General features: G+C 29.0%; 2 protein-coding genes and 1 pseudogene across 2 annotated transcripts; all 3 read left to right on the top strand.

Annotated features, from left to right (window-relative positions):
• The first annotated feature begins 5,826 nt into the window (after positions 1-5,826).
• LOC17886094 (protein PHLOEM PROTEIN 2-LIKE A5) lies at positions 5,827-8,174 on the top strand. The gene is made up of 4 exons (XM_006292370.2): positions 5,827-6,044; positions 6,181-6,426; positions 6,553-6,652; positions 8,103-8,174. The coding sequence occupies exons 1-4, from the start codon at positions 5,827-5,829 to the stop codon at positions 8,172-8,174; spliced, it is 636 nt and encodes a 211-aa protein (XP_006292432.2).
• Positions 8,175-9,644: 1,470 nt separating this feature from the next.
• Positions 9,645-10,415, top strand: LOC17886954 (annotated as a pseudogene).
• A 4,547-nt stretch (positions 10,416-14,962) lies between these two features.
• On the top strand, positions 14,963-15,744 carry LOC17884704 (protein PHLOEM PROTEIN 2-LIKE A5). The gene is made up of 3 exons (XM_006293156.1): positions 14,963-15,177; positions 15,256-15,501; positions 15,585-15,744. The coding sequence occupies exons 1-3, from the start codon at positions 14,963-14,965 to the stop codon at positions 15,742-15,744; spliced, it is 621 nt and encodes a 206-aa protein (XP_006293218.1).
• The last annotated feature ends 5,187 nt before the right edge of the window (positions 15,745-20,931 follow it).

Here is a 20,931-nt window from a genome sequence, read left to right as displayed (position 1 = left end):
GATACGAGTTACAGTTGTGTGAAAACAGTTTTGAAATGTCCAGTAAAAAAACAAAAGTTAGCAACACACTTGAATATTTTTATGGTTTATAAATGCATGTTAGAGGGAAGGCACGTGGTCACGTATGATATTAGCTTCAAGAGATTGTCATGTCATGCATGTGATTTTCTATGATTCACTTGAAGTTACTATAAATTTTGGATCCTACGAAATATGTGCACTTATTATATACCATGATCTTCTCCTTTATTGGAACATATAATTGTGCAAAAAAAAAAAAACATAATTAACCCATAATTTGTTACTTTAATCATATAGTAAGTTAAATTTTGTTTCAAAATGTGGTACATTCCACACTTACTACTAATTTTATATCTCTTTCAAATAAAACCAATAAACTCAAGCATGCTTATTGCTTAACATTATTATTTTTGCTAATTGGTGAATAATGTTTCAAAATATATTACTATATGTTATTACGTACCTTTTCCAAATGTATTACTCGAGATCTATACTACTTAGTTTTGGATACGTTTTTTTTTCTGTTCCCTTCTTGTTTATAATTATCGTCTATTCTTCTCGACTCTGGTAAATTCCTTTGCGACATTGCTGATTAATTTCCTTACCATTTAGCTTGACATGTTTCAGTCTTTGGACGTGGCTTTTTTTAATCTTGAATACGAGATAATTAAAAATTATATAGTTTTGTTGTTTCTTTGTACGTACTGTAAGTTTCTACTTTGTAGTAGCTAATTACAAAGCATTCATTTATTGATATAATATACTATTATTTAAAGGGAATTTAATGAAAAAACCCTTCTTGGTGAGATCAATTTTTAAACCCTCAACTATTTTTTTAGTAAATAAAACTCTGAACTAAAAATATTAACAAATTTAACCCTCCACCTATAAAAACCTAAACACCCGTAATAATCTCTTCTACGCAATCAACGTTTGTTTAACTGAAACAAAAAAAGACTAAGCATTAGTTTTTAAATACAAAAATTAACAACAAACATTCTCTTAAGAACTTTCGTTTTCCATAAACGTTCACACGTCGAATAATAGATCACCAGAAAAACTCTCAAATCGTGAAATCCTAAAACCTCAAAATTCCAAATGTTGAACGGTTAGTGAAAAATAAACTAAAGTAGGTTTAATAGGCGATTGACACAGAGTTAATCGAGGGTGAGACGCATAATTAAATTTAATGATGGATGACATTAACTCATCGAGTCTCCATTATGGAGTGAGGTATTGAGAGAACATATGTTTATTACATCTGATTTGAATTTTGTAAAATATTGTGGTAAGTCAAATTTTTTTGTTTGTTGTTGTAAATATGTTTCAGAATAAGCACTTTGCATAAAATATGAGAAAATTTTATATTTTCCATCAGGAATTGCAGAATACTATAATCGAAAAATTGTGTTGTGATCGTAATATGTTTAAAAAGATGCCTAGTGGTTTTCGTTTTATTGTTCTGCTAGAGTATACAAAATTGTTAACGGTATAAATGTATGCTTTTATAGACGGAGGGTTAAATTTGTTAATGTTTTTTAGTTCAGGGTCTTATCTATTAACAAAATAGTTGAGGGTTTAAAAATGGATTCGGCCAATGTTGAGAGTTTTTTTCATTAAATTCCCTTATTTAAATTTAAAGTTTGGTTGCAACTCTTTAATGAAAATATATTTTTATATAATTTTACGAAACTTTTATATAAATATATAACAGAAATCTAAAAGTCTTCATATTGATCATGATAATGAGATAAACGTATATTACTTTCCGATTTCTTAGTTATGAAATACATGAAGGTGAAACATAAAGGGGAATAAATTAAAGCGAGAAGTTTGAAGAAGCTGTGGCAACTCTTCTCATGGACTTATTGATGAAACCATCTCATCAATCCCCTTAGCCTCTCCCGAAGAAGACCAACTGCATCTGGTTAAGATTTCTTCAAAATAAAAGATTCAAAACTCCAAACCTCGGACACGAGTCTGGAGAGCATAACCATTGTCCAAAACAGGTGATGAGGTAACTGGCGTCGTTTTCAGCAAAGTAAAAAATGTAAGCGACATTCATGTGGGAAAAAAAGAATGTTCAAGAAAGTGTTAGCGGATGGTGACTCAAGTGATGGAGTTTACGTATATAATCGAATTACCGGATGTCCTTTTCTATAAATGATTTTTCTAAAACAATTCATTTGTAATCAAATTCAAAAAAATTAGACCCTTACACGGTAATGTCGAAGATCATACATATGAGACCATGAGATTTTATATGATATCTCGTAAGTATCATTAGAACCAGAGACCTTTAGATTTTGCATAATAATTTTAATTTTGAGCTATTGACACTTGGTTATATATGCATATGGTTTTTGAGTGGTTTGGGTGCACAGGGTTTTGTTGAGTAGACAATCCTTTTGGCCTATAAAAAACAGAGCTTTTGGTTTAAAATTAGAGCTGATCTCTACTTCACACCATTCTAATGCACTAGATAATTCATTCAAAATTTCATTTAAAACTGAAAAATTATGTTATTGCATGGTAAAAAAAACTTTTATGAAGGTTTGCATATTCTAAGCCTAAATTTGTTTTTATAGAATGTTGGTTTAACTCATTGATCATATTTTTCAATCATACATTAATCATAGATTTGTGACATTTCTTGTTATATATATATATATATGTATTAATATGAAGAATTGTAACATAATGCTTTATCAAATTTCAAACAATTCCAACCATTCTATGAAACATTTTGAAAAATTTACCTTTGAGAATCTAGTGATAAAGAAGATGCAGTTGAGTTGAAGAGTTATACCAAACATCTGATTTAAAAGGAAAAAAGAAAAAAGAGAAAACAAAAATCTGAAAAGTACCTAGAAAACTGTAACAATTGATGAAGATATATAACGAAAATACCTCTGTTAACTTTGACTTAGACTTTTGCTTCCATCATCTTCAACACTTCATCTTCCTTTCTCCCCTATAACGGTACAAACCCATTATTTTCCTCAAACGTCTCGAACATTGAAATTATTAAGTGAAAAAGAGCTAAAGTACATAATTTTGATATAAATTTTTTAAAGGATTTATAAAGTTCTTTTTATCGGATGTACGTCTCACTGTATAAACATCCCAACTTTGAATTGGAGTTTTGAAACGGAGGAAGATGAGAGTCATTGTGGATCGACTGAGAGATTTTCTGATGTTTGTGAATAAAAGGAGTATAAAAAGATAGAGATCATGGCCGAAGATATAGGAGGAAGGATAATGGACTGTTTTGAAAGACTGTCGATATGATGATGGCTATCAATTGTGGCTCCAATGTCTCGGTGTTTAATTGTTAAGGTTTAAATTTTTCTCTAAGAGTTTAATTTTCAATCAAACGTTGCACTTGATGTAAAAACGTTAATTTTTTTCTTGAATATAATTTGACATTAAATTCAAAAAAGAAAAAAAGACTATCGATAAGTGTTAATTTTTAAAAATGTCTCAAAATATATTTGGCATCATTTTATTGGTAAGGTGACTTGTGATTAGTATAAGATAAATGATTTAATTATGTTTTCTTTTTAAATTAACCTTTATAATAACCTTATTTTTTTATTTTACATTGTTTTAAAGCAAGATTGTTAGTTGAAAAATCATTATCTATTGGGAGATGGAGAAATTCTTTTTTTTTTTAAAGGAAGAATTGTATTAGACTCTCATAAAAATAATGTTACATAATACATCGATATATATAGTGATAGGAGTAAACCTAATTTCCTAAACTGAGATAATGACTAATGTAAATAATACATTTTTACATAAAGGTAAATATCCTAAATAAGAGGATATAGATTCTTTCACATCTTCATAATTTACATATTCTTGAGCAATCATCTCGAACGTCGATCTCTCAACCGATCTCCGGTTCTCCATCTCCCAATATTATCGTTTATATTGGTAATACAGAATTTAGTTTTATTTTAACGTCATTTTAGAATTTTGATATTAAAATTTTCATGCTAAAATATGAAGCATCGATCAGTTTCGTTTTTTTGTTTGTCCGCGCATCAGTTACATTAAACGCTATGATATACAAATACAATAAAAGTAATGTTAAATTTTAATTATTGAGTCATCTCTATAATTATTTTTGAAATTAACTCTATAATTCTAACATCGCTTAGCAACAATTACAGTAAAAAAAACTTTACCATCATTATTTTTTTGTAGGGACATATCAATTGGGAACACCGGCACAAGGAACCCAAAAAATTACCAGAGCACCGAAAACATAAATGGGCAAGATACTGTCAACAACCAATAAATTTACTACCAGAACAGTGTTTCAACCTTCAACTACTTCCTTAACATCCGCTCCCACATTTTATTAAAAATGATTAATCTAGTAATTAGTGGTTGGCAGAGACATCTGAAGCTTGGGTTGTGTCTCTCTTGGAGTAAATTGTCAACAACCAACAAATTGTATCACTAATTATTGATTAAATAACAAAAGATTACAAAATTCCCAAACTCAAGGACATTAATCACTAGTTAAATAAATAACAGGTGATATTAAAATTCTTCCGAATTACCTATCCTTAAGAGTAAGAGACTTGTTTGTAATATTTCAAAAATGGATTATTTAAGAAAACTCGTATAACATCGTAAGCTCAAATGATTAAAATAAACACACACACACACACATTCCTTTTTAAATACTCTATCAAGAAAGAAAATGAAAAAAACTTTTGTTTGATAGTTTTCCGAAAAGGGAAGGGAAACCCCATCGCTTATTAGTCTTGAATTAAAATGATGGTTTGATATTAAAAAATGATGTGTTTATTGAAGAGCACACGTTTGCATAAAGTCACTTTTATTTAGGGTTTTTACTTTTACCAAAACAGATTTGGATATATCCAGTAATAGTTCATTAAGTAGCTGGTGGCAGATCCAAAAAAAACATTTTAGATTGAGGTCAAAACTATATTAATTTCTATCGATAAGTAAATAAACTAAACTATCAGTAATTAAAATATTGTATTTCATATGACTAAATTTAGCTAAAATGTAGTTGGAAATAAATATTATTTCGTTAGTATTATATGTGTGTGGACGTGCGGGGTATTCGATATTTCGTAGGGCTTGTCGCTTGCTGTCAGTGGCTCTTAACCCCGAAAATAAACAAATAAAAAAACCGCACAGAAATAAAGACAAAACCGCACATGCTTTCTCGAACATTGGTGTGCTATTTTTTTTTTTGCAAGGCTCTTGTTTTTTTTTGGGTGTGTGTGAAAGTACTTTTCTTCTTCTTAATGTTAATCTCTCTCTAGTTATCTTCTGATAAATGAGATGAGTATCACATATCATTATAACAATTCTTGGTTATGGTTTTATTAAATTGAGCATGTGAATGGTATAGACTGTCGAGGAACATTTTTTTGAAGAAAACTAGAATGGAAGCAACTCTCTCTCTCTCTCTCTCTCTCTCTCTCTCTCTCTCTCTCTCTCTCTCTCTCTCCAAAAACCCAAAGTACCATATAAGAGGTAGACGACCAGTCATAACATTTAGTCTTTCCAAAGATAGATATGGCAGCAACTTTTTCGTTCAGATCTGGACACCGCTTGTCCCGCTTCATGACGATAGATATGTCACGGACAGCGACCATATATTCCAGTGACCGATCTCCTCGTTTTGTCACTAACTGTTGTCGCTGGTTCAATAATGATCAAGCGAAAGCAAAGTTGTCGGCCATCATGAAAACGAACAGGGCCTCATTTCCTACTCCTTTTACAACTTTTCACTCCTTTCTAATTTCCAGTCCGATGAGCATCACTGTCTCTCGGGCGGAGAACCATCAAGTATTCTTCAATTACCGGGGAGAGCAACTGGGATACTACTTTGTCAGCCACCTCAGTGATGCCTTCGAGAGGCACCAGATCAAGTTCTTCATAGACAAAGACGAGCAGCGAGGCAAAGATCTCAAACATCTCTTTGTAAGGATTGAAGAGTCGACAGTTGCACTAGCCATCTTTTCAACGGGGTTTGTAAAGTTCTTTTATGCTCTTATTAGTTACTCAGTACTGTTGACTTCGAATGTGTATTCTAGCATATTAAATTAACAATATAGCAAAAACAAAACAAAAATCATGAATGATTATCTTTGTTCCTAATGATAGTTATCCGGAGTCGAGGTGGTGCATGGATGAGTTGGTGAAGATGAAGAAACTTGCGGATCAAAGAAAGCTCCTAGTCATTCCAATCTTTTACAAGGTGGCAGCAAGAGACGTTCGAGAACAGACGGGTAAGTTTGGTGACAACTTCTGGAATCTAGCGAAAGCTTCTAGTGGAGAGCAGATCAAGAAATGGAAAGAAGCCTTGGAATGTATATCCGACAAGATGGGTTTGTCATTGGGAGACAAGAGGTACACATTTCATTCAGAATCTCTTTTATTCTTTTTTTTTTTTTTCTTTTTTTGTTTAACAAAGGAATAAATTTTCTCCAAAATCTGAAGGAAATTGTTTAAATAAGGTAAAACTTTTCCTACCAGCTCTGAAGCTGATTTTGTCAAAGAAATTGTTAAGGAGGTTCAGAGAGTTATGGCAACAATTGAGTTTGAGGAAGAAGAGAATCATTTGGGGAACAAAAAGGCGAAATGATTGAGCTTTCTCGTAAGAGCCTAAGAAATGATTTACTCTCCAGTTGTGTATTTTCTCTTTGCTGTTGTTTCTTTTTTAATCAAAGAAAGAGTTGCAATTTCTTGTATGATGTCATTTCTTTTTCTAATTAGGAAAAAAAAAACCGACCTGTAAGCTAGTTTCCTATATGAAGTACTTATTAGTTTTTGTATCTCATAAAGAATTTGAGAATCGAGAACCTCTCACTTCTCAAATCTTTCTATCGATCGAATACACCATCAACATTCCACACAATATATATTTGACAATGAATCAAAACTTGTGGCCCTCGCAAAAATCGAGAGTGAAATGATTTGCAACAAAATTTCTGATGAAAGCCAACCTTAGCTCCAACCGCGATCAAGGAAATAAATATTTCTTTTTTGAGCCTATTTGTTTTGAGGTGTTTTAATTAGGCAGAATGCAAAATGGTCAACATTGTAAATAATGTAACTAGACGTTAACAAAAAAAAGTTATACCAATTGATGATATGGGGTGAAATCTTTTTAAAAAGTTTGAAAAATAATATGGTATAAAGTTTTACAAAGAAAATTCTTAAAACTAAGTTTTACAATGTACTTTTAAGCAACAATCTTCTCATTTCTTCTATAATATTGGCCTCTTCTTAAAACCCATTAACATTGGGCTTAAACACTTCTCAATCCCAACATCTAAAAAAGTTTTACAAAGTATATTCTTAATTTCCCACGATGACAAAAAATATATATATACAAACTGGTTTCCCACATATAAATCATATAGTTTAACATTGTAAAACTACAAGTTACTTATAAAAATCAAAACTTTCATCAATAGCTAAATCTACAACTGGAACTAATACAAAACATCTGCATGCAGTAAAATAAAATAAAAATCTCTCCCCCAAACCTAAGTCAAATATACGTGCGATGGAAAATTAATGTGGAAAGAAATACGTAAAAGAAAAACAAAAAATGTGGTTGTACTCATTCGATTTTTTTTCAGATTCTGTAGTTTTGCAAAAATCAGAAATGGAAGGTGAGTTTGGTGACAACTTCTGGACTCTCGCAAAGGCTTCTACCGGAGATCAGATCAAGAAATGGAATGAAGCATTGGAGTCTATCTCCGACAAGATGGGTTTGTCGCTCAAAGACAAGAGGTACGTACTTTAACTCGTATAGTCTATATTTTTTTTTTTTCTCTCGCTACTGATTAATAATAATTTTTTTTTTTGAGTTGTATACTCTAATTAGAACCAAGGAATCATATAAATATTCTTTCCCGTCAAAGACTGAATGATATTTCGTATATATATCAATCAAGTTGTACTTTGTTGGCAGCCCTGAAGCTGTATTCGTCAAGGAAATTGTGACGGCGGTTAAGAGAGTTATAACAGCAATTTCACTCGAGGATAGAAAACACAATCATGTTGAGGTGAAAAAGAGAAAGGCCAGGAACTGCAATTGCCTATGTGAGCTTCCCGATTTTAAGAGGACCAAAACTAGAAAGCTTTGACGTTTATTTTCTTTGGTTTGTCTTCATATGTGTTTTTTCCATATACGTATGTGTGCGTGTGTGCATGTGTTCCTTTTTTGAAATTAAGACACTTTTATATTACGTTTTTTTTTGTTTTTACATTGCTACTTAATTGACATGTTTCAGTCTTTGGATATGTTTAAAACAAAAAACAAATCTTGAGTTGGAGATCACTTAAAAATATAAATTAGTTCGTCTTGTTTCTTTGTATTGTATATAAGTTTCTACTTTGTAGTATTCATTTAAAGTTTGGTTGAAACTCTTTAATGAAATCACGTTCTTATGTAATTTTCCCCAAACTTTTATATAAATATATAACAGAAATCTTAGAGTCTTCACATTCATCATAATTGTCAAAAAACCAACGTTCAAGTGAGAGTTAGGGGACGGTGACTCAACTAATGGAGTTTAGGTATTAAAACGAATTACCGATGTTCTTTTTTCTGTAAATGACTTTTCTATAACAATTCATATATAATAAAAAATTTAAAATTTAGATTTGTACACAGTACCTTCCTCCAGGTCGAAAACCATACATATGAGATGAAGACATTTTATATGATTTCTTTGAACCGGAGACCTTTTAAGTTTTGGATGAGAATTTTTACCATTTGAACTATTGACACTTGGCTAGATGCATATCCTCTTTGAGTAGTTTGGATTTACAAGGTTTTCCTTAGTAGACAATCCTTTTGGCCTATAAAAAACAGAGCATTTGGTTATAAATTAGAGCTCTCTGCTTCACACCATGCTGATGCACTAGATAATTCATTCAAATTTTCATTTATACTTGAAAAGTTATGTTATAGCATGCATGGTAAAATTTTCTTATAAAGGTGTACATACTCTAAGCCTAAAGTTTTTTTTTTATAACATGTTGGTGTAACACATTGATCATATTTTTCCCATCACACATTAATTATATATTTGTAACATTTGTTATTATATATGATTAGTGTGTGATTAAAAATATTCTTAGAAACTAATTATCAATTTACTAGCATATAATCAAATTTCAAAGTTTTTTTTTTAAATTTATTCCATTCTAGTAATTTTTTGTGATTAAAAATGTGTCTAACAATTAAACTAGCTATAGACTGATTTAGATGAGTAATATTAGGAAATAATTAAGAGTGGTTAGTGTTTAGTAGTAAGAATAGATTAATTGTACCTATTTGGTTAAAGTTTACTATGGAAGTAGGCCAGTGTGACTTGGTTAATAAACAAGAGTTGTTGAGAAACAACATCAGCATAACCAAAAAGTATAAATTGAAAAGAGAATGACTTGGAAGTGGCAATATTTATGCTGACGTGAGTCACTTTCTATCATATAATAGATTTGTTTTCGTATTTTAATGTTTATCTAAGGACGTCTTGTTACAAAGTAATACACTTTTTAGTGTTTATATAACAACGCATGTGCTAAAATTTCAAAGGTACATCCGAACGATGACACTCTTCTCTTCCACTCAGGTGTTCTTGAACTACAGGGGAGAGCAACTGCGCTACAGCTTCGTGAGCCACCTGATTGATGCATTTGAAAGGAATGAGGTAAACTTCTTCGTAGACAAACATGAACAGAGAGGCAAAGACCTCAAAAATCTCTTTGTGAGGATTCAAGAGTTGAGGATCGCGCTGGCCATCTTCTCTACCAGGTTTGTAGTATATATGTTCTTTCACATTCTCAAGAAGATTCAAAAATCTTAATCATTCTCGTCTTGACTCTGTTTCAGATACACTGAGTCGAGCTGGTGTATGGATGAGTTGGTAAAGATAAAGAAACTTGCTGATAAAAGAAAGCTCCATGTCATTCCAATCTTTTACAAGGTGAAGGCAGAAGATGTTAGGAAACAAACCGGTGAGTTTGGTGACAACTTCTGGACGCTCGCAAAGGTTTCAAGTGGAGATCAAGATCAAGAAATGGAAGGAAGCCTTGGAGTCTATCTCCCAAAAGATGGGTTTGTCGCTGGATGATCAGAGGTACTTCACACTCAAAACTTATTAAATCTTCTACTTCTTGTATGAATGAAGGTATATATACTCTTTTTTGGCAGCTCTGAAGCCGGTTTTGTCAAGGATGTTGTTAAGACAGTTCAGAGTGTTGTAGCAGCAATTGGACTTGAGAACAAAGAGAATCAGTTTGGGAAAAGGAAGAGAAAGTATTGCAAATGTGAGCTTCCTGATTTGAAGAGAAGCAGAATCAAAAAAGTTGTGACGTAAGAAAATGTTATGTTACTAATATTTGTGAGCCTCTGTTTTGGATATGTGACTATAAATTGGTTTAGTGGTGTGACTGGTGTCATTGTAAAATCCTAGGAAAAGTTAATATTGTGGAATATTTTTCTACTAATACTTTTGTTTGTCGACTTTGGTCATCCTTATTTAATTATGTTTAACTACACAACTTTGGTCATATATGATGCTGCGTCCTGAACGACCTTTCCCCTGATGTCACCAACATTACCCGCACACTTATCCTTTTATACCGTTGCAGTTTTAAATCGATAGATTAGTAAATAACAACTTTTCTAAGTTACCCTTTAATTAACTGCATTGCAACTTTGACAATTTCATTTTTAGTTTCGTAATACAATAGTAGAATTATATAAATTAACTAATTATCAAATTTGAAAAAATAATTGGTTTTGAATTATAATACAGTTCAATTCTTACTGATTAATGGATTTAGTAACGTACATTGTTTACAATTCATATGTCCAAGAATTTTGATACATTGCCATCTATGCTAAAGATGGCATGATCATTGTCAATTTCGTCATGGTGTGATTGTCGATTTTTGTCACGAAACGAATATGTGTTATATAACATAATTTGATCTTGGATTTGAAAGAAAATATAGGTTTCGATTCAAAATCTCTTAGTTATTTTTGAAAAGCAAAACAAGGACTTACAAGCAGGTTTTCTTACATGCTTCACTGCAGATTCGTTCATTTTTCATCCGATCATAGTAAATTCATGCCACTCGTCGTCAGCACTATATAATTAGTCTTGATCATCTTCACCCGTTACATTAAATGCAAGTGAAGTTAGTTCCAATGTTTTTGACGGTCCATGCAACATACATGTTTCTGTAATACCCTCAACAGTCAACCCAACTAGTACTATATTCAGCCAGCCCGAAGATGCTATCTGACAATAATCAAAGACGAATCATCGGAGGTCCAAAACGAATTCAGATCTTAGCAAAAACATTTTTCTTAAGTTATAACCACGTGACGTTACTATTAAAACTAGTAAATAAATTCATTATTGGCTTATTGCCCTCATCTTTAGTAACTTTCTCCACAGTTGCTAGGCATTTAACAATTGTTCTAAAACCACTACTGATCATTTAGTAATTGCTCTAAAGCAACAAAGTACGTATTTGTTTGAAAGTAGAAAAGATCAAGCAAAAATTAATCTATACTATATAAAATTTGAGGCTATAAGTTTTTGAGAGCGTACACATAGGATTTTAGACGACCAATCGGGATTAGACATTTCATTATTTTTAACAAATTTTAAATAGCAATTATTTTCCATATCTAGAATTATGTAAAAAGGAAAATAAACCATGATATATGGAAAATAAAACAAATATTTTAAATATAGGAACTATTCTAAATATAATTTTTTATTAAAATATTTGATACAAAGATAATCAAATTTTTTTTTTCAAATTTAATTAAATTCATCAACGGAAATATTTTGAAATGTGTAGCATATGTTCGATTTTAAACAACCAATCGCAGTTAGAGATTTCATTATTTAACATTTTTTATAATTATAATAATTTTTTACATTAAGATAAAAAGGAAAAAACAGGATATACAGAATTCAAAGAAAAGTTTTAAAAATTTATATTGGTAAATAGTTTTTTGTATTCTAAGATTTTTTTATAAAGGAAAAATATAAGAAACGTGTAATAATAAAATTTTTAATGATGTACATTTCTAAAATCTATGAAGTTTAAATAATGTTTTATAAAAAATATCCATCATTATTAATTAGTCTCACTAAATTTGTTTGTATTCCAACTTTGATCAAAATATCCAGTTTACTGATTGATGTTGTTTCAAAATTTGTAATTTTAATATTAATAACTCACATAGAGGAGAAAATATGAAACTATAATTGAGATTAGAAATTTCATCATTTTTTGTAAATAAAATAATTTTCTATAATAAGATATTTGAAAAAATGAAAAAAAAACAAGATACATAGATTTCAGAGAAACGTTAACTATGCTCCAAAATTTATAAATACTTGGTTAAGAGTTTTAGATCTAGAATTATATCAGATATCAGAAAAATGTAAACTTCGCTCCAATATATATAAAGCGAATAAATGGGATAAACAAATCTTATCATTCACGATAATGACGTGGGTTAAGAATTTTAGATATGAAATTAAATAAATAACAAATATGGACTTTATTGTTGGCAAGAGGGTAAGGAATATGAGCCATATATTTGAGGAAATTAATTCATCATTTGAGAAAGAGAATTTTATGTGTAATCTTGTTCATGTATTTAGAGAGAGCAGAGATGGTTGGTTAACGGGATCTCCGGCTCTGGCAAAGATGATAAAATATTTAGGCGGTTGGATCCTAGAATGAAAATTGCAAGGAGAGTATTACCCACCGACTAGAAAAGGCCATTATTAAAAGTTACAGCCTAGCTAGGTTTTGGTTGTAGACTTAGATTTAGAATCCTTTATTGGCGGTCAGGTTTTGTCCGATGATTATAAAAGTGACGAAATGGATGCCAGAAATTAGGCTTTTAATAAAATTAGTAGTGATGAGAGAGGATATGAAAATACAAATCAAAAATATTCTATTATTTGTATATATTGTCAATCGGTATTTTTCATGTTCATAATTTTGTAATAGAATGGATTCACTAAAATCCAATATTCTAAAACGTAACCTAGGCGGTTGCTTAGACGCTAGGACCTCAGCCGAAGTCTAGACGACCACCTAAATTGTATAGATTATATTATTTTAATTTTTAACTGCATATATTTAAATTTTAAGTTTTACATCCATATATATATAATTATAAACGTTCATATATTTTTAGCAGAATGTAAATAACCGTTATCTAATATTATTTTAAGATATATTAATTTTGTTTTTCTAACAAATAATTTTACATCTTTTATCAATAATATCATATATAATACTTTATTTTGTAATTGCTAAAGCAAACCTTATAGAAAATGTTGAACGTAGATGAAATAAAAGTATGGTTGTAGTTAGATTTTGGAGAATAAAAGAAGTGCTAAAATATATGATTAATGCTCATACATTATATAACAATGATAGGTAGTAGTTGCAGAACTTACAAAAAAACATATATAGAAGTCATGGTTTTAAACAGTCATTAGATTTTTAGAATATTATCTTGATATAAGCTATACTAACAAAAATGAAGTGAGTAGGAAAAAAAATGGTAATGAAATTGTGCATAACAAAATGAGGAAGTCATAAAAGTTAAGTATTTCTGATATATGACGACAACGTAATTTATAAACATACAATTAGAACGTTAAAGGTGAAAAGACATGGAATATTTAATTTTTTTGGTCATTTGTTTGGTGCATTTATTACCAACATCAATCTATAGAAAATAATATTTCAACTAACCGTATATAATTTTTAATTTTTCTTTCGTATCCTAAACAAAATTGAAATAACGTAAATGATACACAAACTATAAATAAAAGAAATTTTGTATTAAAATATAACTAAAATGTTATATCACTTTTGCATATTATTTGTAAATATATAGCTATTTAAATGAGTATTTAATCTAAATATTTTTAATTACTATTAATACAAACATACTTATGCTAATCATATTGATTAGTAAATCTAAAACAATTTGAAAATAATCAATATGAATATTTAGTATCAATTTGAAAATAAACAATTTTTTTGGTCAATACAAACATACTTATGCTAATCATACAAACATACTTATGCTAATCATATTGGTTAATAACCTAGTAGTACTAAAGATAACCGAGTTGATTAGTCTTTAGTCCTTTGGTCTTACCGAGAAGACACAACAGACATTATAAGGAAAGTTTTTCTTAAAATTAGTATCAGGTTTTCTAAATTTACTCCTTCCGTCTCACAAAAATGAATTTAGAACAAATAACTGTTTTATCAAGATGAATGTTCTGTATAACCAATACAAAATTTGGCTAAGATTTTCTTATTAGGTTTGAAAAAAGTTAAACCTTTTTCTAAAAAATATTTCACTTTAAAATTTGACATATATGATCCCATCATTTTAACATTCGATAGATATAAGATAATATTCTTCACACGTATCCATCGTAAAATGCAAATAAATATATTCAATAATTGTAAATTTTGCTAGATTACTTCTAAATTTGCAATTATGGAATATATTTATTTTATAAAATGTGGCTTTATATTTTAATTTTGTTTGAGTTCGACGTTGGGCATTTGTGAATTTGTCAAAGAAAAAAAAAAAATGAAACAGCGAGTGCCTGTCTTATAGAAAGGTTTGCAAATGTGAGATCACAGTTACATGCCTGTCATATAGGTTTTGACTAATTGTATGAAAGGCAAACACAAAAGTGCCACGTGGAAAAACCTTTTGGTTTGGGATCATATTGTGCTTAACATATTATTTTTTATTTTTTAAAAAATAATAATAAGAGAACACACTTTATGGTGTTTAAATAACAGCGCATGTGCTTAATATCACAGGCACCTCCTCCTCCTCCGAACGATGACAATCTTTTCTGCCAATAGAGCGCATCAAGTGTTTTTGAACTACAGGGGAGAGCAACTGCGTTACAGCTTCGTGAGCCACCTGATTGATGCATTTGAAAGAAATGAGGTAAACTTCTTCGTAGACAAATACGAACAGAGAGGCAAAGACCTCAAAACTCTCTTTGTAAGGATTCAAGAGTCGAGGATCGCGCTGGCCATCTTCTCTACCAGGTTTGTACTATATATGTTCTTTCACATTCCCAAGAAAATTCAAGAATCTTAATCATTCTCGTCTTGACTCTGTTTCAGATACACTGAGTCGAGCTGGTGTATGGATGAGTTGGTAAAGATGAAGAAACTTGCTAATAAAAGAAAGCTCCATGTCATTCCAATCTTTTACAAAGTAAAGGAAGAAGATGTTAGAAAACAAACGGGTGAGTTTGGTGACAACTTCTGGACGCTTGCAAAGGTTTCAAGTGGAGATCAGATCAAGAAATGGAAGGAAGCATTGGAGTCTATCTCTGACAAGATGGGTTTGTCGTTGGGAGACCAGAGGTACTTCACACTCAAAATTACTAAATCGTATTCTTCTTGTATATATGAACGAAGGTATATATAAATAGTTTCTTTTTTGGCAGCTCTGAAGCCGATTTTGTCAAAGATGTTGTTAAGGCAGTTCAGAGTGTTGTAGCAGCATTTGAACTTGAGGACAAAGAGAAACATTTTGGGAAAAAGAAGAGAAAGGATTGCAAATGTGAGCTTCCTGGTTACAAGAGAAGCAGAACCAAAAAGTTATGACATAAGAAAATGTTAATGTGTATGAATATAGATACTCTCTTTTCTAGTTTTTCTTTTTATCGAAGGTAATTTAATTTTCTCTATATGTTGATTATTAATAATTTTCAAAAATTCTAATTAATCGACTAATTAAGGTCTTATATTACCATTCTCTGTTTCCTCTTTATCCACAAAGATATCATATATATATATATATATATATATATATATATATATTTTGACAACAAAATCATATGGCTATAAAGTGTGAAACGATTTGTTGCAAATAAAATTAAATGTAATATATTCACTGACGACATCATACTTGAGATCCAACGGTAAACAAATATGACTAATCTTGTGAGCCTCTGTTTTGGATATGTGACGATTTGGTTTAGTGGTGTCTTTGTAAAATCCTAGAAAAGAGTTAATATTTTGGAATATTTTTGTACTTTTGTTTGTCGACTTTGGTGTATGGTCATCCTTATTTGTTTTATGTTAACTACACAACTTTGGTACATATGATGAATTGGCGGAGCTAGAAAAACTATTTACCAAGGTCAAAAAAATTCAGACCAAAAATACAAAAATGCAAAAAAAGAAAAGAAGCTAAACCGTTTTTGTTTTTAAGTTAATAATAATAGACAAACAAATTAAATGGATTTAACAATAATATATTTATTTAAAATAATAATTATTGGACTTAATATTATGTATAAGCTCAAAACCCTATATGTTTTAAAGTTTTACAAGGGTTAATTAGCATTGGGCAAAAAATTCATATGAATTAATTATCTTATTTGGTAAGGGTCAAAATGATTTTTACACATACATTCAATTAATTTTAAAATTTTCACCTGGTCAACTGACCCTTGTGCCACTTGACTGCCTCCGCCCCTGATGATGATGCGCCCAAGGTCAAAGTGTTTTTTTTTTGTTTTTTTGAATGAATGTAAATTTATTCCACCAAAAAACCTTGTTTTTACTATTATATATGTAACTTTAAATTGATAAAGAGTTAAAATTTTGAACTATCCTCGGTATCAAAGTTCCAACTTAACTATGTAGCACGCTTATCCTTTTATAGCTTTTTTTATTTTTGGCTTCAGTATCCTTTTAAAGCTTTTTTTATTTTTGGCTTCAATATCCTTTTAAAACTTTTTATTTTTGGGTTCAATATTGGGTTCAATATTTTTTATTTTTTGTTTTTTATTTTTAAATATCCTTTTATAGCTTTTTCTATTTTTTGTTTATTGTTTTTTATTTTTAAATATCCTTTTATAGCTTTTATAGCTTTTTTTATTTTTTTATTTTTTTGTTTTTTATTTTTAAATATCCTTTTATAGCTTTTTTTATTTTTGGCTTCAATATCCTTTTAAAGCTTTTTTATTTTTTGGGTTCAATATTTTTTATTTTTTATTTTATTGGGTTCAATATTTTTTATTTTTTATTTTTTGTTTTTTAAATTCAATATTTTTTATTTTTTGGGTTCAATATTTTAAAGCTTTTATAGCGTTTCAGTTTTATTCTCACACTTCTTAATTTCTATATATATAAAGTTAACTTTTTCTCTCTTCTCCTTAAGCCAAATCATCATACACCTCATTTTATTATTTAATTTTTAAAATTAATTATATCATTTTATCATTTAATTTTAATATTTAAACCTATGTAAATAAGTTTTTCAAAAAGGAATATGAAAGGTCTTTTTTTATATTATATATTATAAGACTAAAAAAGATAATTGATTGAAAGTTAAAAAAACTTACTAATTATCGATTATACTAACAAATATATAAATAATAGATTATAATTTTTAGTGAATGTTTAAAATATATATATGATTATATTTACACAATGTAAACTTAAATATAATGTGATTTAACGGGAATAGAACAAAAAGTAAGAAATTTTGAGAATATAAATCTATCTAATTTATGTATCAAAAAAGTTTCTAACATAATGAGATAGGTCGGACCGAAACATGAATTATCATTTTTCATAAACATATAAAAAGGTAAAAATAAAAAGAATATTTCTTTAAAAGTTTCAATATGAATTTAACTATTTTTTCCAATACAACACATATGTTAAACTAATAAACAAAATAAATTAACTATATTTCATAAAATTGAAAATTAGAAAAAAAAAATATTAAATGAAATAAACTAAATATAAAGTAAATTATACTAATATGTTAAATTTAAAAATTGTTCCATATGAAAAACAAAAAAAATATATAAAACATAAAATCAGAAAAATATATATAGTAATATATAAATGATCATTAGGAGATATGAAGTACGACAAATCCAAAAAAGGAAAACGTAAAACAAAAAATAATAAATTATGACAATATATAAAGAGATAATGTAAATAATTAAAAATACAACAATCGGCCCGAAACCCACAAATCGTGTTCAAATTTCATGCCAACATACAAAAGAGCCCAAAATATTAACATATAGATCTATATTTGGTAAAAACCCTAATAGCACACGTTTCTTAATGATTCTCAACCGCACTTCCACTTTACGCTCACACTTCGACTTATACTATACACATTTAATTTCTCAACAACTAATGAAGCTAAAACACAATAGTTTTTCTATACGAACACAATTTAAGTTCTAAAAAGTAAAATATGGTATAGAGAAAAAAATAAGTAGGAAATAAAATACGAACCAATTACTCATAAACAACATAATAAACTCCCGCGCGTAGCGCGGACAACCGACTAGTATATCTATATAAGTAAAGAACAATCTTTCTATGTTATTCTTTAATAGCATTGCAACTTTGATAATTTCATTTTTACACTTCTTAATTAAAACAAAGTTAATACAATAGTAGAAATAAATAAAAAGAATTCACTAAATATCAATATCAGATTTGAAAAAAAAAATTAACTGATTTTGAATAATAATACAGTTTAATTCTCATTAATGGCTTTCGAATAATTTTTTTAAACCATTTTACTTTTGTTGTACAGTTTAATTCACAAGAAATCGTTTTAAATTTCAATAAACTAGTGAGTGTTGTTTAGAATTCACATGTCAAAGAATTTTTGATACACTGCCGTCTATGCCAAAAATGGTATGATTGTCGATTTCGTCATGAAATACTCTGTTGGTATTTGGTAATAAAAAAAACAAATATAGGAGAAAAAGTGTGGTTAGTGTCTCAAATCAGATATTTTGAACACTATTTTGCCTGTTTGATTTTTTGTGGTTCAGTTATTTAAATAAATAAATTATCTTAAAATATGAATATTGTTTAAATGAGAACCCTATTTTAGGAAATCTACCGATGTAAATGGTCTTACATGACAGAATTATGTCAACAAGAGCCTTACTATTTGTAGTAATTATGTCAGGAATCAATAAATGAATCACATTACATAACATAATATATTATGTTATGTCTATCATAATTTGCTAAAGATAATCAAAGCTTTTTCACTCCCGATCTCTTTGTTTCCCATTAATTCATTCATAAAACAGATTGTATAATATTTCCTCTCGTATTTAGGAAAAAGCGTTTTTCGGTTGAGTTTCATAATAATCTGGATTCAACAATATTTTATTTTTATTTTATCTTTCAACAATAAGAAGCTTATTATCCTTGAGACTTAGCAACCATATAATTTCTTTACTTATCAAATCTTTATTCTCCTTTTTTTTTCTTGTCAACTCAAATCTTTATTCTCCAAGAGAGCTAAAAGTAATTCTGTCATTCTTTTACAGAACATACAAATTGTTTTATTCATAATCCTTAAAGTCTTCATTTTACAGACTGTTTTTACGTTACTTAGCAACCATATAATTTCTTTACTTATCAAATCTTTATTCTCCTTTTTTTTCTTGTCAACTCAAATCTGCAAAAAAAAAAAAAAAAAACTTTCTGATTTTGTTTTTTTGTCGGCAATTTCCGTTTCTATAACGCAAGCCCAAATGGGCACATTACAAGATACATGATATAAAGCCTTTTTAAAGTCCAAATTTAAAAAAGAACTCAAATACCCAAAGATGACAAGTAAGAGACATGTTTGATGCAAAAACCTAGAGAGTTCTTGTGTGGCTGAGGCTAGAAAACCACCGGAACATCATCGGTTACTCACTGCCAAATTATTTGATTTGCCGTCGAGGTTATGCCAACAGCTGTATTGACTATTAGATGAAGGCTTCATGTCACGTCTTTGAAACATTTTTCTACAGATTTCACCCCGCAAATCAAACTGGATCCACTGCTTTCGCTTTTAATGATTGAAAATTTTCCAGATCTTTTTTAGCTTGTCTGTAATCTCAATTTTCCAGACCGTCCATGACTGACGGTCTCAGTTTCCCTATTTGGCTTTAGTAACTAAATTTTACACACAACAATTTGTTTTTACTCTCAAATTGCTCATTTTCTATATATCATCTTCCGTGGTTTTAGTAATTATTAATTAAGGCTCTTGTTGAAATGTTGAAATGAGATGGCTGAGCTTTTAGGCTTCACTTCCGGTATGCAATATCAACTAATCATGTTATCAATTATTTATATATTTTGCATTATCTATACTATTAATTGGGAAGGACAACTTAAAGCCAAACAGACCCAATTTTTTTAAAAAAAATTTCATGAAACATATTTCAGTTGCCAAACAAAACTAATGACAGCAAAAATGTTTTAATAAATAAATAAATAATAAAAAATAGAAACTACCTATATTTATGGATCATACTAATTTTGTTGCCAAAAAAGTGGAAAACTAAATTCGAAAATCTCCATGTATATAACATATTTAACATTTTGAGATATTTTTAAACAATAATTTAATATTTAATAAAATCTAATCAATAGTATTTTTTATTTGGTTTAATGATTTTATTCAAGTGTTTATGTTATTTGTATTTTGTATAACTCTTATGATATGATATATATTTATTTTGCGTTACAAAAATCATCATATATATTTTTTTGTTTTATATTGATGTTTTAGAAAAAATAAAAGAAAAATAAATATGTTATATATTTTACAATAGCATAAAATATGGAGAAATATTCAACAAAATTGATATTATCTTTAAAAAATTTAAAAATGACAAAGTCTTAAATAAATAATTAAAATGTTTAAATAAAAAAAAATCTTTAAGAAATGAATAATTATTTTTTTTCAAAAATCAATCGAATAAATATTTTGTATCACATACAATCTCTTATTTT

The sequence above is a fragment of the Capsella rubella genome, unplaced genomic scaffold (assembly GCF_000375325.1).
Source record: "Capsella rubella cultivar Monte Gargano unplaced genomic scaffold, Caprub1_0 scaffold_5, whole genome shotgun sequence".
Classification (NCBI taxonomy): domain Eukaryota; kingdom Viridiplantae; phylum Streptophyta; class Magnoliopsida; order Brassicales; family Brassicaceae; genus Capsella; species Capsella rubella.
This window is presented reverse-complemented; position numbering and strand designations above follow the sequence as displayed.

What these genes read in the sequence shown, in the direction of transcription:
- LOC17886094 (XM_006292370.2), top strand. Translation starts at nt 5,827, where the DNA reads ATGAGCATCACTGTCTCTCGGGCGGAGAACCATCAAGTATTCTTCAAT. An exon ending in CTAGCCATCTTTTCAACGGG is followed by an intron (nt 6,045 to 6,180) that starts GTTTGTAAAGTT and finishes TCCTAATGATAG; the next exon opens with TTATCCGGAGTCGAGGTGGT. An exon ending in ATCATTTGGGGAACAAAAAG is followed by an intron (nt 6,653 to 8,102) that starts GCGAAATGATTG and finishes GAGGTGAAAAAG; the next exon opens with AGAAAGGCCAGGAACTGCAA.
- LOC17884704 (XM_006293156.1), top strand. Translation starts at nt 14,963, where the DNA reads ATGACAATCTTTTCTGCCAATAGAGCGCATCAAGTGTTTTTGAACTAC. An exon ending in CTGGCCATCTTCTCTACCAG is followed by an intron (nt 15,178 to 15,255) that starts GTTTGTACTATA and finishes ACTCTGTTTCAG; the next exon opens with ATACACTGAGTCGAGCTGGT. An exon ending in TTGTCGTTGGGAGACCAGAG is followed by an intron (nt 15,502 to 15,584) that starts GTACTTCACACT and finishes CTTTTTTGGCAG; the next exon opens with CTCTGAAGCCGATTTTGTCA.